This window comes from Rhinoraja longicauda, chromosome 6 (assembly GCF_053455715.1).
Source record: "Rhinoraja longicauda isolate Sanriku21f chromosome 6, sRhiLon1.1, whole genome shotgun sequence".
Taxonomy (NCBI): Eukaryota; Metazoa; Chordata; class Chondrichthyes; order Rajiformes; family Arhynchobatidae; genus Rhinoraja; species Rhinoraja longicauda.
This window is the reverse complement of record NC_135958.1, coordinates 34064645-34083153: the sequence shown is the minus strand read 5'-3', so window position 1 is coordinate 34083153 and position 18509 is coordinate 34064645. Positions and strand designations below refer to the sequence as shown.

The 18509-nt window shown below is 43.2% G+C and overlaps 1 protein-coding gene across 1 annotated transcript in view; it reads left to right on the top strand.

The window, feature by feature from the left end:
- The first annotated feature begins 4682 nt into the window (after positions 1 to 4682).
- gan (gigaxonin) overlaps positions 4683 to 18509 on the top strand; it is an 84288-nt gene continuing 70461 nt past the window's right edge. Inside the window, exon 1 of the mRNA XM_078400769.1 lies at positions 4683 to 4963. Within this exon, the coding sequence (XP_078256895.1) occupies positions 4782 to 4963 (182 nt within the window). The 5' untranslated portion in view covers positions 4683 to 4781. The remainder of the gene's footprint in view (positions 4964 to 18509) is intronic.

Below are 18509 nucleotides of genomic sequence, written 5' to 3'. Positions count from 1 at the left end.
AAATGTCATCTGTCCATTTCCCTCCACAGATAATGCCTGGCCTGGTGAGGTCCTCCAGTAATTTGTGTTTTACTCCAGAGACGAGCACCTGCATTTTCTTGTGTCTCCATTGTCAGGGAACTCGTGTTGGGTGGAAGTGTGCTGCAACTGCATATCCAGCAGATGGCTCCACCTTAAGTGTAGAGAAATGCTTCAAAACAAGATCCACAAGTCTACGCATTTATTTTCTCAAAAAAAGCTTCCAAATCTAAAACAAAACGTGGAAACCTTAACATGACTAAACTGATCTATGTACATCTATCAAGAAAATAATGGGTTGTGTGTTCAAACCATGTGATTTACAAATGAGATTGTGAAAACCAAAATTCAATTGAATAATGTTTTCCGTTTGGTGTTATGATTGTTGTGATGTCTTAATATCTTTCTCATCCCTTTTGTGTGTCAGCCAAATGTTTTTTTTACTGGTTTAGAATTATAGAGCACAGAGAAAGATTATTCAGCTACTTATAGGACACGAAGTACTGGAGTAACTCAGCAGGCCAGGCAGCTTCTCTGGAGAACATGGATAGGTGCCATTTGAGGTCGAGACCCTCCTGAACACTTTGTCTTATTTGTAAGCCAGCATATACAGTTCCTTGGTTCTATATTCGGCTCAGACGTAGACTGGGCGATCGTTTCGCTGAACACATTCGCTCAGTCCGCCTGGACCTACCTGATCACTCGGTTGCTAATTACTTTAATTCTTCACATTCCCACACTGACCTTCCTGTCCTAGGCCTCCTCCATTGTCAGAATGAGGCTCAACACAAATTGGAGGAACAGTATCTCATATTTTGCTTGGGCAGCTTACAACCCAGTGGATAGACACAAAAAGTTGGAGTAACTCAGCGGGACAGGCAGCATCTCTGGAGAGAAGGAGTGGGTGGCGTTTTGGGTCGAGACCCTTCTTCAGACCCTTACAACCCAGTGGTATGAATATTGATTTCTCCTATCTTCAAGTAACCTCCTCCACCCAAGTTGCATCAGCTTCTCGTTCTCGACCCAAAACACAGCTAACAATGGACTGTTTCCTTTATCATAGTTATTTTTTTGCATATCTTTCAATGTTCTACATTGTCGTCTATATCTCTCGTTTCTCATTCCTGTGACTTTCAGTCTGAAGAAGGGTCTCTACCCGAAACATCTCCTATTTCTTCTCTCCAGAGATGCTGCCTGTCCCGCTGAGTTACTCCAGCTTTTTGTGTCAATGGCAACATCTACAGGGGCAACATGTTCCTATTAGAGTGAAGAGCAAGGCAAGTTTAGGGAACCCTGGTTGACGAGAGATGTTGATGCTCTGGTAAGGAAAAAGGAGGTACATGGCAGTCATAGGCAGTCAGGATCAAGCAAATCCCTCCACAGGAGTAGGGATTTGGAGTACACTAAGAAGACAATCAAGAGGACCAAAAGCAGACATGAAATGGAGTAGCAGGCAAGGTAAAGGAAAATCCTTTGAGATTCTATAGGTATATTATGAGTAAAAGGGTGGCTCGAGAAATAATAGATCTCCTTAAAGAGTCAGCATATCCATCTCAGTGTAGAGCCATGATAGATGAGGGAGATATCAAGCTGATTCCAGACAGTCAACATGGCTTTGTGCATGATAAATTGTGAACCATGAACCTCATAGTTTTTTGAAGAGATCATCAAGGGCAGGGGCAGTGGAAGTTGTCTATATGGACTTTCGCAAGGCCTTTGTCCAGGTCCTGCATGGTCTGGTCTGCAAGGTTAAATCACATGAAATCCAAGGTGAGCTGGCCAACTGGATTCAAAATGAGCTTGGAAGAAGGTGTCAATAGATGCTCATGGAGGGTTGTTTTTGTGACTGGAGGTCTGACCAGTGGAGTGCTGCAGTGGTTAGTGCTTGGTCCACTACTGCTTGTTATTGATGTTAACGATTTGGATTACAATGCAATCAACATTGTTGGTAAATTTGCAGATGATGCCAGAACTGAAAGTGGAATGACAAATAGAATTTAACTTTGACAAATGTGAAGTGTTACACTTTGGAATGTCAAACCAAGGCAGGACATACATAGTAAATGGCAGAGTGTTGCAGAATTGAGTAATTTGGGAGTACAGGTGTATGGTTCACTGAGGTGGGTATAATAACCGTGTTTAAAGGATATTTGGGTGTGTACATGAACTATAACAATTTAGAGGATATGGGCCAAATGTGAGCAAATGGGACCAGCTCAGATAGACATCTTGGTTGATGTGTACGTTGGGCTGAAGAGCCTGTTTATGTGATGGATAGCTCTATACCTCCTACTCCATCCAGGTAGTGAGCTGGTGAGAACAGAGCTGTGAGAAATAAACAAAATTCAACTATGGTGGCGAGGAAGCCATGGGTTAGGGAGAATGGAGACATATCAATGGTCCCTAACCATTAGAGGCCGTGGAAGAGTGCTTGACAAATGAGGTGGTTGCTGGCAGATATAACAGCTGAGAGTAGAAATATATGAATGTCCAGCACATGTAAAGGTACCTGTCCAGCACATGTAAAGGAGAAATTGTAGAGGTGCTGGTTGAGAAGAGACTATCATAGTGAAAGAAAAGGTGATAAAACATCAGATGAAGGAACATGGATATTCCCAGAAAAAAACGATGGAAGATTAGACACAAAATGCTGGAGGAACTCACCGGGCAGGCAGCATCTCTGGATAGAAGGAATGAGTGACATTTCGGGTCAAGACATTTCTTCAGTCAGGTGAGAGGGAGACACAGATATGGAAGGGGAAGGTGTGAAACGAGACATCAAAGGGGATGCGGCTCAAGGAAAATGTATCATTGTTAGCTAGGCAAGGTGACAACAAAGCATTAATAAATTAAAATTTAATCAGGAAGACAATCAGACTTGTCAGAAAATTAAAAATAAACTGCTGGAGGGACTCAGCGGGTCAAGCAGCATCATTGGAGGGAATGTTCAGACCAGAAACATACACTCCGTTCCCCCCACAGAGGCTGCTTGACCTGCTGAGTTATTGCAGTATTTTGTATTTTACTGAAGAATACAGCATTCCGATTATACAGGAAGTTGAGGGATTAAAAACGTGAGGGACCACTGAGTAGATAAATACTTGCATTAAAAGTCTGTTAAGCCATTCCAGGATTTTGCAACCAATGAGGTACTTGCATTAATTGTACATGGCAGCATTAGTTTTGAAAGCAGTAGATGTATTTGGAAAGCCGAGAGAGAGAGCGCATGGCAGACATGAGGAAAGGCAAGGGTTAGGCGAAGGGTAGTGACAGGGGAGGTGGGGAAAGGTGAGATGGTGGACGTAGGGGTGTGAGAGGGGGAAAGGTGTGAGACCGAAGGAGAGGGGGAAAGGTGAGGGGACGTGGCGGTGTGAGGGGAAAAGGTGAGAGACAGAAGGAGAGGGGGAAAGGTGAGGGGAACGTTGAGGCAGTGGAGATGGAGAAAAGTGAGACACAGGGAGGTAGGGTTGGTGAGGGGATAGGTGAGAGGGGGGGAAATGTAAGGACAGCAGGTGAAGGTGAGAGGCTGGTGGAGATTTGGAAAGGTGAGAGGCAGATGGAGATAGGGGTGATGAGAGGCAGGGGGATGCAGGGTTGGTGACAGGCAGGCGAAGGAGACAGACAGGTGGAGGTGAGGAAAGGCGAGAATCAGGTGGAGGTGGGAAAAGGCTAGAGGAGATGGGGAGAGGGAAGGAGGCAGGTGGAGGTGGGGAGAGGGAGATGAAGGAGGAGGTGGGAAAATGCTAGAGGAGGTGGGGATGGGGAGAGGGAAGGAGGCAGGTGGAGGTGGGGAGATGAAGGTGGAGGTGGGAAAATGCGAGAGGAGGTGGGGAAAGGTGAGAGTCAGGTTTGGGTGGGGTGGGGGAAAAGGTGAGAGGAGGAGAGATGATGGTGAGGAGAAGGTGGTGGGAAAAGACGGGAGAAAGTGAGACGGGATGGGGATTGTGAGGGGGAGTTAAGAGTCAGTTGGAGGTAGGGTAGAGGTCAGAGGAAGGTGGGGAAAAAAGCGAGGGGATGGGGAGATGGGAAAAGACGAGAGGTGAGGGGGGGTGGAGAGAGGGGTGGGGTTGGGGGTGGAGAGAGGGGTGGGGGATTGGTGAGGGGGGTGGTGTGAGGAGGGGATGAGGGAGGGAGGGGGGGTGGTGTGATGAGGGGATGAGGGAGGGAGGGGGGGTGGTGTGATGAGGGAGGGGGGTGTGGAGTCAGGTGGAGGTGGGGTTTGTGAGGAGGGGGTTTGTGAGAAGAGGGTTTGTGAGGGGTGTGTGTTTGTGAGGAGTGTTTGTGAGGAGAGGGGTGGGGGTTTGTGGGAGGTGGGGGATTGGGGAGGGGGGAGTGGAGAGAGTCAGGTGGAAGTGGGGTTTGTGAGGGTGGAGTTTGTGGGGGGGGGTTTGTGGGGTGTGTGGAGAGTCAGGTGGAGGTAAGGTTTGTGAGGGAGGGGGGGTTGTGAGGTATGGTTTGTGAGGGAGGGGGGGTTGTGAGGTAAGGTTTGTGAGGGAGGGGGGGTTGTGAGGTATGGAGAGAGTCAGGTGGAGGTAGGGTTTGTGAGGGAGGGGGGTTTGTGAGGGAGGGGGGGGTTGTGAGGTGTGGAGAGAGTCAGGTGGAGGTGGGGTTTATGAGGGTCAGGTGGAGCTAGGCCGCTCCTCCCCCCCGGGCTGTCCTGGGGGTGGAGCCCGGGCCTGGTGTGGTTGTGGGCCGGGTGGATCTGCTCCTCACCTCGGTGGGGCTGGGCTGGGCTGGGCTGAGCTGATGCGGGCGGTGCGAAGATGACGGCGGAGCCGGGCGGCTCGGTGTCGGTGGTGGGGGACCCACAACACGCCAACAAGCTGCTCAAGAGCCTCAGCTCCTTCCGTGAGGAGCCGCTGTTCTGCGACGCCGTGCTGGTGGTGGAGGGCGAGCACATCCCGGTACAGAAGAACCTGCTGGCGGCCGCCAGCCCGTACGTCAGGTCGGTGTGTGGTGGTGGTGGTGGTGGGGATGGTGGGGCCCTGGTCAAGGCAGCGGGGGGCCCTCCCTGCACGGCCAGTGTTTAACCCGCAGACCATTCCCCGCCCTACCCTCTTTGCCCACCCATACCCCATGGGGTTACCCCTTTCCCCACTCCCTAACCCCCTTTCCCACTCCCGACCCCCCTTTCCCCGCTCCCTAACCCCCTTTCCCACTCCCGACCCCCCCTTTCCCCACTCCCTAACCCCCTTTCCCACTCCCGAACCCCCATTTCCCACTCCCCCGCCCCCTTTCCCCACTCCCTTTCCCCACTCCCGACCCCCCTTTCCCCACTCCCTAACCCCCTTTCCCCACTCCCTAACCCCCTTTCCCACTCCCGACCCCCCTTTCCCCACTCCCTAACCCCCTTTCCCACTCCCGAACCCCCATTTCCCACTCCCCCGCCCCCTTTCCCCACTCCCCTGCCTCCTTTCCCCCACTCCCTCGCCCCCCTCATCCCATTCCCTCGCCCCCCTCACCCCACTCCCTCGCCCCCCTTACCACTCCATCACCCCCTTTCCCCACTCCCTCACCCCCTTTCCCACTCCTGACCCCTCCTTTCCCACTCCTGACCCCCCTTTCCCCACTCCCCCGCCCCCTTTCCCCCCGCCCCTTTCCCCACTCCCCCGCCCCCTTTCCCCCCGCCCCCTCACCCCACTCCCCCGCCCCCTTTCCCCACTCCCCTGCCTCCTTTCCCCACTCCCTCGCCCCCTCATCCCATTCCCTCGCCCCCTCACCCCACTCCCCCGCCCCCTTTCCCCCCGCCCCCTCACCCCACTCCCCTGCCCCCCTATCCCCACTCCCCCGCCCCCTTTCCCCACTCCCCTGCCTCCTTTCCCCACTCCCTCGCCCCCTCATCCCATTCCCTCACCCCACTCCCTCGCCCCCTTACCACTACCTCGCCCCCTTACCACTACATCACCCCCTTTCCCCACTCCCTCACCCCCTTTCCCACTCCTCACCCCATTTCCCACTCCCGAACCCCCATTTCCCACTCCCGAACCCCCATTTCCCACTCCCGAACCCCCTTTCCCACTCCCGAACCCCCTTTCCCACTCCCGAACCCCCTTCTCCCAATCCCTAGCCCCCTTCTCCCACTCCCGAACCCCCATTTCCCTCTCCCTCGCCCCTCACCCCACTCCCTCGCCCCCTCACCCCACTCCCTCGCCCCCCTCACCCCACTCCCTCGCCCCCTCACCCCACTCCCCTGCCCCCTCTCCCCACTCCCCTGCCCCCTCACCCCACTCCCCCGCCCCCTCACCCCACTCCCTCGCCCCCTCACCCCACTCCCTCGCCCCCTCACCCCACTCCCTCGCCCCCTCACCCCATTCCTTCGCCCCCTTACCACTACATCACCCCCTTTCCCCACTCCCTCACCCCATTTCCCACTCCAGACCCCCACTTTCCCACTCCCGAACCCCCTTTCCCACTCCCGGACCCCCTTTCCCACTCCCGACCCCCCTTTCCCACTCCGACCCCCCTTTCCCACTCCCGAACCCCCTTTTCCACTCCCAAACCCCCTTCTCCCAATCCCTAGCCCCTTCTCCCACTCCCGAACCCCCATTTCCCACTCCCTCGCCCCCTCACCCCACTCCCTCGTCCCCTCACCCCACTCCCCTGCCCCCTCACCCCACTCCCCTGCCCCCTTACCACTACCTCGCTCCCTTACCACTACATCACGCCCTTTCCCCACTCCCTCACCCCCTTTCCCACTCCTGACCCCCCTTCCCACTCCAGACCCCCACTTTCCCACTCCCGAACCCCCTTTCCCACTCCCAAACCCCCTTTCCCACTCCTGGACCCCCTTTCCCACTCCCGACCCCCCTTTCCCACTCCGACCCCCCTTTCCCACTCCCGAACCCCCTTTTCCACTCCCAAACCCCCTTCTCCCAATGCCTTTCCACTCCCTAACCCCCTTTCCCACTCACTAAATCCCCTTTCCCACTCCCTAACCCCCTTGCCCGCTTACTAATGCTCGCTTGTTCCACTCACTTCCCTGCGCTGCTCCCCTCACCCCCACACTGCTTCCTCTTACCTCTGCATTTTGTTCACTTCGCTCCTCACCCACTCCCTGCCCCATGCCAACTCAGGCCCCGCACCCTTTGCCAGCCCCCACCACACCCTCACACCCATTGCCAGCCCCCACCCCACCCTCACACCCATTGCCGCACCCCTCCCCTCGCCGACCCATCTGCATCCTTCCTACCGCCCTCAGTCACCTACAGCTTCCTCCTCCAAAGCCCCAACCCTCAGGTGTCCCACGCTCCTGTCGCCCAGGTAGTTGGGAGTCGGCGAGTAGGCTGGAAGCCGAACAAGTTACAGCTGGAGTTTTTATGTGGACGAGGTGATTTGACAAATAGATGAGAGTTCCCAACCCATGGGCGAAGTCGCAGTGCATTTGCATTTTACTGACTTAAACGTACATAACCTATTTCATATCGGAGGTGCCTACATGCAACCAACATTCTTTTTTTTAAAGGGTAGAATAAACTTACAAATCATTTAAAACCCGCTGAGTTACTCCAGCATTTTGTGTCTATTTTTGCTGTGCCTTCCTACACTTAAAATAATTATTGTTGGCATGTACACGCTAATGCTTGTATCTGTACATTGTTAACAACTTTTACATTCCTGTTATCACTTCAGTTGTTTTAAAAATGTGCTTGCACTTTCAAATTTCCTTGAAATACCTGAATTGTGAAAGTTTCCACTGTGTTTAGATTTTTGTGCAAGTCCTTATAAAAAATGTGTGGCTAAATAATTCATTAATACTCTGAACGACAATCTTGTACAGAGTTAAGTACCTTTCTTCTAAGAGATGAAATATTCCAACAAGGATGCACATCAATAAATGCAACTGAAAGTTGGATTATGGTGGGGTATTATGCAACCTTGATTTCCCGACTGGTATAATTGAAATTACCGATCAACTTTTAGTTTTTTTTAATCGACATCAATTTATTACCCGAGGGAGGAAAAAAAATAGTTCCATTGTTCGGAGAGAAGGAATGGGTGATGTTTCGGGTCGAGAAGGAATGGGTGACGTTTCGGGTGGAGATCCTTCTTCGAACTGAAGAAGGGTCTCGACGCGAAACATCACCCATTCCTTCTCTCCAGAGATGCTGCCTGTCCCGCTGAGTTACTCTAGCATTTTGTGTCTATCTCCGTTTTAAACCAGCATCTCCAATTCCTTCCTCCGCATAGTTCCATTGTTCCTCTTCTGAAACTTCAAGGTTGGTTGATATATCGAACCATAAAGCACATGATTTATAAGTTAGCAGTCGTCAATGTGCAATTGGCTTGTTTAAAGAGCGCAGCAATTTCTAATTTGCAATGCATGTCAATGGAGAAGATGAGGACAAGATTTCAAATTGTTGGTATTTGTTGAGGGCAGTGGTGGGCCATTACAACTGGGCCGCATAATCTGTGGTGGATGGGAGGTCCTGATGTTGTCATCTTTACATATTGCTGTATATAATTCACCTGCACACCATTATTGCCTTGTAGAAAAAACACTAATAGCAAATCAGATCATTCCTGCTGAACAAGAGAGTAGAACAAACATTTGTTAACTTTGCTTTTACAACTTATAACAGTGTATGATCATACCATGATTTTTCTGACAATTTTGCCAAAATAACTATTCTTGATTTATCTTGCGTGATATGCTGGTCCAAGAAATTCAAAGGTGTCATTTTGGAACATTTGTCTAAATTTTGTATGAAATTTGCTAAATTACTTAAAAGTAATTGATGTGGATAATTTGAAGTTAGTAAAGATTAATAAAGAATTTGATCAAAGTTGTTAGTTACTCTGTTGTAAGGATAATTTGAATTTTTTTGCTGCTCGAAGGCTTTATTTCAAGACATTTCCTGAATTCTCTCAAGCAATAACAAAATAAACTTCATTTTGTCTCAGTGCTGCTGAATAAAGTAAGTTTTATCTCATTTAATTGGCATCAAAAACAATATAAAAGTTGCTAGACCATGGAAAATTATATGCAAACCAAGATCAAACCATTGTGTGTTGGCAGCATGCGAGCAAATATGATTATTATGTCAAAATAAATAAACTTATATTTAATTGCTTAAATAAAGATTAAGAGTTATCAAATGTTCCTTCTCTCTTGTTCAGCAGGAAAGAACAGATTTGGTATTAATGTTATTTTAGCAAGCTATAATAACCTGCAACTAAATTAAAAATAAAACAATATTAATCCATATGGGGGGGGGATATATGACAAAGTTAAGTAAAGCGTGAGGAATGTCAAAATAGGAAGAATGAAAAGAATTAGAAAGGCAACAAAGGGGATAATGGAAAGGGCGGTTAATGCAAGAGGAATTAGTCAAACATTTTAAAAGATCAAAAATTGTTTCCGAGATCAGTTTCACTGCAGATGAAGGGTGACGACTAATCGTGAAGGTTGAAGCCATGACACCCATATTATTTAGAAAAACATCACTTTTCATGAGTAATGGTGGCAATGCGAGAGAAACACATGGAACAACCTAATCACAAAGATGCAATTTATTCTGGAAGAAAAAGGAATTGCAGAAGGTTGATGCAATGCTGGGTATGCATCCGAGGTGCATGAAAGCAATAGGGAGGAGGCAGCAGAGCTCAACACAGCATTTCAATTTATTAGATATATTTTCTTTCATAGACATTGGCAATGATCTTATAGTTTAGAGATACAGCGCAGTATACAGGCCCTTTGGCCATCGAATCCGCATCGACCAGCGATCCACGCACATTAACACTGCCCTACACACCAGCGACAGTTTTATATTTACACCGAGCCAATTAACCTGCAAACCTGTACGTGTTTGGAGTGTGGGAGGAAACCAAAGATCTCGGAGAAAACCCAGGCAAGTCCCGGGGAGGACGTACAAACTCCGTACAGACAAGCACCCATGGTCAGGATCGTACCCGGGTCTCTGGCGCTGTAAGGCAGCAGTTCTACCGCTATACCACCATGCCACCCGTACATCAACAATGGATGATTTTGCTCAGAATCATTCAAAACTTGAATTATTTTCCTCATTGCGTACTGTTTGGCAAAGGAATTGCTTGATCAGACAGCAAGCAAATTTGGCTGAGGTGATCTTCAGCTTGTTTTATTTGTTATCACTTTGAGGCATGTCTGCTGAGTCCTAGTCTTGTTAGGATTTATTTGTACAACCTTTTTCAAATTCCCAATGTCAGACCATTGAGTTTGGAGCGCCATGAGATGTTATCATTCAAACCAGGAGGATGGCATGTTGAATAGCTGTTGTCAATTGCCTTTTTGCGCTGTAGCAAGCCATTACTTAATTTTCTGCGTAGGAAAGAACTGCAGAAGCTGGTTTAAATCGAAGATAGACACAAAATGCTGGAGTAACTCTGCAGGACAGGCAGCATCTCTGGAGAGAAGGAATGGGTGACGATCTGAAGAAGGGTCTCAACCCGAAAGGTCACCCATTCCTTCTCTCCAGAGATGCTGCCTGTCCCGCTGAGTTACTCCAGCATTTTGTGTCTATCTTCATTACTTCCATTGGTTTGCCCAACACTAAATTGGATCTTGACTCTTAATAATTAATATATGCACATGAATGTCCAGTCAGGAAAGGCCACTCTTGGCGACTGTACCAGTGAACGGAGGGAAGTTATTTTGTAGGATGGTTTGCCTGGTGAGCAAGTTCTAACCTGTGAGCCGACCACGTATTAAGCCGCCTTAGTCACTTGAGTGTCGGGTGATTCGTTTGGTGAGCAAGTTTTGGCTTGAGGGATGAACACATGAAATCGCTTCAGTCACTGAGTGGAGCTGTGGAACTGGGAAAGATAGGGAGAAACAAGAAATACTGGAAAGTAAGAACAAAAGGACAAACCTGTGAAAGAGGGAAGGCGGAGACTGAAAGCACCTTTATACCAACTCTGGATCGTGAATAGGGAGAGATTTTGATGTGCTGAAGATGCATTACTAGCTAATATAAATGTGCATGAGAACTATAAACCTACTGAAGTTAACCTGTTGCCATCAATGAAGGCTATGGTATAATTCTAGATATTTGTCATTTTTTGTTTAATATATGTAATCACTATATATGTTTAATAATACCTTCTTACTGCAAATTGATTCCCACTATTAGATTTTAACAGTGCAAATAAAAGCCTGCCAGCTCAACATGATGGTGGTTGCCTCCTTTTTAAGAACTACTCAACTCTTTCCTGGAGCCTGCAAAATATCTCCCAATTCCATTTAGAAAGTTACTGTTAAATCTGCTGCCACCTTCCTTCCAGTAAATGCATTGCAGATTGTAATAGCTAGTGCTGTTTTTCAAACAGAATGTTTTCCAATCCCTTCTGGTTGTCTTGCCAATTATCTTTCGATGCTCAGGGAATCCCAAAATTGAATTGTTTGGGATCATTGGGTGAAAAAAGTGCAATTTTTATTTGGAGAATCTGAGCAGTTTTCAGGGACAGTCGTGCGAGAGATTAACAGAGTGATTGAAACAATATAGGATTCCAGTATTTGAATCTTTTTCACCTCCTCTCAAGAAAAATCTCCAAAGCATTCAAGAATATTTTGGAACAATGAACAATGTGTATCATCAGGCATCTAATGCTATTTATGTTTGCATCATCTTTTTGCTGCTTTCCTTAAATTCTTACAAGTATTTATTTTGCAATTGATGTAATTTAATTTTAGCTAAGTATTATATGTCTCGAGCTTTTTCTAATCTTAAATTCCAGCAGATGATTATTAAACATAAATGTTGATACAGAATAAAGTGTTCCTGGGCATTAACATCTGGAATGACACGTCATAAGTTCATAAGTGATAGGAGCAGAATTAGACCATTCTGCCCCTCGTCCTCTCCGCCATTCAATCATGGCTGATCTATTTTTCCCTCTTAACCCCATTCTCCTGCCTTCTCCCCATAAGCCCTGACACCCGACCACAGCGGAACTCCGCTAGTCCTGGACTCGGCGCATAGAAGTAATCATGAAGAAGGCGAACAACAAATCTTAGATGGTTAAAGAGTTTTTCAGCATGTTGCAAAATTTAGCAGATGCATTGTACAAAGCATCCTCACTGGTTCCATCTGGTATTGCAATTCCATTGTTCAGGAATGCAGGAAGTCTGCAGAGAGTGATGGACCCAGCTGGTCCCACCACTGGCACAGCCCACCCCACCATCAAAAGCATCAGCATGAGGTGCTGGCTCAAGGAGATGGCATCTATCATCGAGGACCCCCCAGGTCATATCACCTTCTTGCTGCTGCTATTAGGCAGAAAGTACAGGGGCCTGAAGTTCCACACTATCAGGTTCAGAAAAAGCTACTTCCCTGCAACAATCGGTTCTTGAACCAACCTGCAGAACGTATGTGCGCAGCGTAGTGGTGTCGCGGTAGAGCTACTGCCTTACAGCGCCAGGGACCCGGGTTCGATCCTGACCATGGGTGCTTGCCTGCATGGAATTTGTACGTTCACCCCATGACCTGCATGGGTTTTCTCCAAGATCTTTGGTTTACCTTCCACGCTCCAAAGACGTAAAGGGTTGTAGGTTAATCGGCTTGGTATAAATGTAAAATGTAAAATTGTTCATAGTGTGGGTCGGGCAGTGTTAATGTGTGGGGATCGTTGGTCAGTGTGAACTCGGTGGGCCGAAGGGCCTGTTTCCGTGTTGTATTTCTTTTTAAAAAACACTAATCCCACCTTGGCAATGGAGCACTTAAGGGCTATCTCTTGGACTACAGTGGACCTGTTTTTAACTCTGTTTTGCACATATGTCTTGTTTTTTGGCGCAGTCTTTTCATTGTCCAGTAGAACTTATGCACAATTTGTGTATAATTATTTTTTAGTCACAAAATGCTGGAGTGAATCAGCGGAACAGGCAGCATCTCTGGATAGAAGGAATGGGTGACGTTTCGGGTTGAGACCCTTCTTCAGCCTGAAGAAGGATCTCGACCCGAAACATCACCCATTCCTTCTCTCCAGAGATGCTGCCTGTCCCACTGAAGTTACTCCAGCATTTTGTGTCTATCTTCGATTTAACCCAGCATCTTCAGTTCTTTTCGACACACGAGAATTTATTGTTGTTTATGTGCCTGTGATGCTGTTGCAAGCAATATTTGCATTGTACATTGTACCTGCCCTATTTGTGCATCTACCAAAAAACACAAGTTGAATGACCATTTGCTAGTTTTTGAACAAAGTATGTCATTGAATAAGGGGTGGGGTTTTGTTCGGGAAAACTTTGCTCCAGTTAAGCATGGATCTATTTTTGGTATGGAATTTCGATTTAACATTCCTTATTGCTTATTTCACTACGATGTATAGATTGATTTTGAATCGTGGTACATAGCTGTGGAAGAAATTAATTTAGAGGGAAATTAATGGAAAATGAAAAGCAGAGACTTTGCAGATTAGCTTCAAGATTTTATTGCATGATATCATGGAGAGAGACGGCAATAAACTGCCCTCCAGTTCTCTGACTTCACAGCAGAATTAGCCAACAATTATACTGTGCAGTAAACACCTTTTGTTTTCTGTTAGATACTACCCTACAAAAATATTCTATCAACTACATGGGTACCAATTATTTCATTAGTCATAACATACTTTTTGTTTATGTTAATCTTATTCAACAACAAATGGTTAATACAAGTCAAACATAATACAAGGGCGTCTTGACATTATTCCATCTCACCACCATCCCCTCTCCGAGCCAATCATACGCCCCCCATTTACAGTAACACTTCTATGCCACTAGCGATAGGGGGTGCGGGTGGTCTACTGTAACACACTGCTCAGAGAAACAAGCTTCCTTATCTCCGTCTACTATTTCATGTTTACATTTACCATCCACCCTTTAACACATTCCCAGACAAGAGGTAATATGTCTAATCTTACTTTGCCGATTCCCACGAACCTCTTCTGCACCTGGACAACGAGAGATGCCAATTGTCACATCCAAGCACCCTTTCGTTACCTTGTTCAATTCCAATCAAAATTAAGTAAGGAAGGAAATTAATTTTTCTTCCACAAAAGCAGGGGAAAAAATCAATATATTCAGATTTATATCTGGAGAATAAGATACTTTAAACTAAAATGCTAAATAGTTGGTCTTTGAACCATTATAAGATTCACTGGTAATGTCAACAAATCATAATTTTACCTACTGCTGCCATTTCACCCAGAACGAGTAAACTACTTAAAATGCAAGTTCTGACACTGCTACTTAATCCACTCCTGGTCTCAAAGGGTATGAGGTTAATTGAGTAATTTATTCTGATGTGCTTTACCAGTTTTTTCTCGGAAAAAAAGCACTAGATCTAATCCTTTCACATTATGATTCTTGCAGAGATTTGCTTCCTTCAGCATGCAAAAGCATAAATGTATCATTAATATGCCTGTTAAATCAAATTCTTTACCTTCAGTCTGAATAATCACACGTGATACTGGATTAGCACATCAGATTTATTCCACCATGGGGTTCTTCCCGAGAAGATCTCCAGACACAACACTAGTGTCTGAAGAGACCTCAACTCAGGGGAGGGGAAGAACAACGTCTCCACCATTGTTTACTTTTTTATACAGAAAAAGAGAGGTGTGACAAAAAGAAATCAAGGACCAATTACACATCTAATACAATGACCAATTACACATCTAATACAATTTCCATGGTTACAGAGAAGACAAAATCATTGATACAGGTCACATGCTCAAAAACCAAACCATTAATATAAGTCACATGTATTTAGAGAAACGCATCAATTTACCTAGCGTGGATTCAAACTTTTCCTACTTTCACACGCACCCAAATAAGGAGTTGCTAATAAGAAAGAAACTTTCTTATCTCTATAGACGAGCAATCTCACAGCTGCATGACCTTGCTTTACTGTTTCAATACACAGTACTCGCAGTCAGACAGAGTGGGAGAGGACAATAGCCCATCTCTTCTGTACACTCCTTATCACTCGTAAAGGGACAAACACATTCTGTTCCCAAGGATAACATTTCTGCCACAAGCATCCATCTTACTGCTTTCCACTAAAATAAGCATCCATTTTATATTAGCTAAAACAACAAAAGAAACCATCTTTACTACAACAAAATATAATATCTCTAATTGACTATACCAGCTAATAGCATAGATTCTCATTCCCTCCTTTTATCATTTTATGATAACTATCAAAGCTTAAAACAATAAATCACCTTAAACACTTCAAGAGTAAAACAACGCCTTCATATTACCTCAGGTGGATAGAAAACAAACTAAGTACAACCAACCCTCTAAATATAATCAAATCAAACTTCTAATCAAATCAAACTTCTAAATATAATCAAATCAAACTTCAACTTCTAATCAAATCAAACTTCAACTTCTAATCAAATCAAACTTCAAACTTCAACTTCTAATCAAATCAAACTTCAACTTCTAATCAAATCAAACTTCTAATCAAATCAACTTCAAACTTCAACTTCTAATCAAATCAAACTTCAAACTTCTAATCAAATCAACTTCAACTTCTTATCAAATCGAACTTCAACTTCTAATCAAATCAAACTTCAACTTCTAATCAAATCAAACTTCAACTTCTAATCAAATCAAACCAAACTTCAACTTCTAATCAAATCGAACTTCAACTTCTAATCAAATCAAACTTCAAACTTCTAATCAAATCAAACTTCAACTTCTAATCAAATCAAACTTCAAACTTCAACTTCTAATCAAATCGAACTTCAACTTCTAATCAAATCAAACTTCAAACTTCAACTTCTAATCAAATCAAACTTCAACTTCTAATCAAATCAAACTTCAACTTCAACTTCTAATCAAATCAAACTTCTAATCAAATCAACTTCAACTTCTAATCAAATCGAACTTCAACTTCTAATCAAATCAAATTTCAACTTCTAATCAAATCAAACTTCAAACTTCAACTTCTAATCAAATCAACTTCAAACTTCAACTTCTAAACAAATCAAACTTCAAACTTCAACTTCTAATCAAATCAACTTCAAACTTCAACTTCTAATCAAATCGAACTTCAACTTCTAATCAAATCAACTTCTAATCAAATCGAACTTCAACTTCTAATCAAATCAAATTTCGACTTCTAATCAAATCAAACTTCAAACTTCAACTTCTAATCAAATCAACTTCAAACTTCAACTTCTAATCAAATCAAACTTCAAACTTCAACTTCTAATCAAATCAACTTCAAACTTCAACTTCTAATCAAATCAAACTTCAACTTCTAATCAAATCAAACTTCAACTTCTAATCAAATCAAACTTCAAACTTCTAATCAAATCAACTTCAAACTTCAACTTCTAATCAAATCAAACTTCAAACTTCAACTTCTAATCAAATCAAACTTCAACTTCTAATCAAATCAAACTTCAACTTCAACTTCTAATCAAATCAAACTTCAAACTTCTAATCAAATCAACTTCAAACTTCAACTTCTAATCAAATCAAACTTCAAACTTCAACTTCTAATCAAATCAAACTTACAACAAAATATAATATCTCTAATTGACTATACCAGCTAATAGCATAGATTCTCATTCCCTCCTTTTATCATTTTATGATAACTATCAAAGCTTAAAACAATAAATCACCTTAAACACTTCAAGAGTAAAACAACGCCTTCATATTACCTCAGGTGGATAGAAAACAAACTAAGTACAACCAACCCTCTAAATATAATCAAATCAAACTTCTAATCAAATCAAACTTCTAAATATAATCAAATCAAACTTCAACTTCTAATCAAATCAAACTTCAACTTCTAATCAAATCAAACTTCAAACTTCAACTTCTAATCAAATCAAACTTCAACTTCTAATCAAATCAAACTTCAAACTTCTAATCAAATCAACTTCAAACTTCAACTTCTAATCAAATCAAACTTCAAACTTCTAATCAAATCAACTTCAACTTCTTATCAAATCGAACTTCAACTTCTAATCAAATCAAACTTCAACTTCTAATCAAATCAAACTTCAACTTCTAATCAAATCAAACTTCAAACTTCAACTTCTAATCAAATCGAACTTCAACTTCTAATCAAATCAAACTTCAAACTTCTAATCAAATCAAACTTCAACTTCTAATCAAATCAAACTTCAAACTTCAACTTCTAATCAAATCGAACTTCAACTTCTAATCAAATCAAACTTCAACTTCTAATCAAATCAAACTTCAACTTCTAATCAAATCAAACTTCAACTTCAACTTCTAACAAATCAAACTTCAAACTTCAAACTTCTAATCAAATCAAACTTCAACTTCTAATCAAATCGAACTTCAACTTCTAATCAAATCAAACTTCAACTTCTAATCAAATCAAACTTCAACTTCTAATCAAATCAAACTTCAAACTTCAACTTCTAGTCAAATCAAACTTCAACTTCTAATCAAATCAAACTTCAAACTTCAACTTCTAATCAAATCGAACTTCAACTTCTAATCAAATCAAACGTCAAACTTCTAATCAAATCAACTTCAACTTCTAATCAAATCGAACTTCAACTTCTAATCAAATCAAATTTCAACTTCTAATCAAATCAAACTTCAACTTCTAATCAAATCAACTTCAAACTTCAACTTCTAATCAAATCAAACTTCAAACTTCAACTTCTAATCAAATCAACTTCAAACTTCAACTTCTAATCAAATCGAACTTCAACTTCTAATCAAATCAACTTCTAATCAAATCGAACTTCAACTTCTAATCAAATCAAATTTCGACTTCTAATCAAATCAAACTTCAAACTTCAACTTCTAATCAAATCAACTTCAAACTTCAACTTCTAATCAAATCAAACTTCAAACTTCAACTTCTAATCAAATCAACTTCAAACTTCAACTTCTAATCTAATCAAACTTCAACTTCTAATCAAATCAAACTTCAACTTCTAATCAAATCAAACTTCAAACTTCTAATCAAATCAACTTCAAACTTCAACTTCTAATCAAATCAAACTTCAAACTTCAACTTCTAATCAAATCAAACTTCAACTTCAACTTCTAATCAAATCAAACTTCAAACTTCTAATCAAATCAACTTCAAACTTCAACTTCTAATCAAATCAAACTTCAAACTTCAACTTCTAATCAAATCAAACTTCAACTTCTAATCAAATCAAACTTCAACTTCAACTTCTAATCAAATCAAACTTCAAACTTCAACTTCTAATCAAATCGAACTTCAACTTCTAATCAAATCAAACTTCAAACTTCAACTTCTAATCAAATCAAACTTCAACTTCTAATCAAATCAAACTTCAACTTCTAATCAAATCAAACTTCAAACTTCAACTTCTAATCAAATCAAACTTCAACTTCTAATCAAATCAACTTCAAACTTCAACTTCTAATCAAACTAAAAAGGAAACTACATCAATACTGGACCACCATTAACACTTCTAAACAATGACCCCTTACACCAGAAAACTGCTCCCTGCTACAATATCTCTTACATGAACTGCTTCTTGCCTACATCACCTTAACC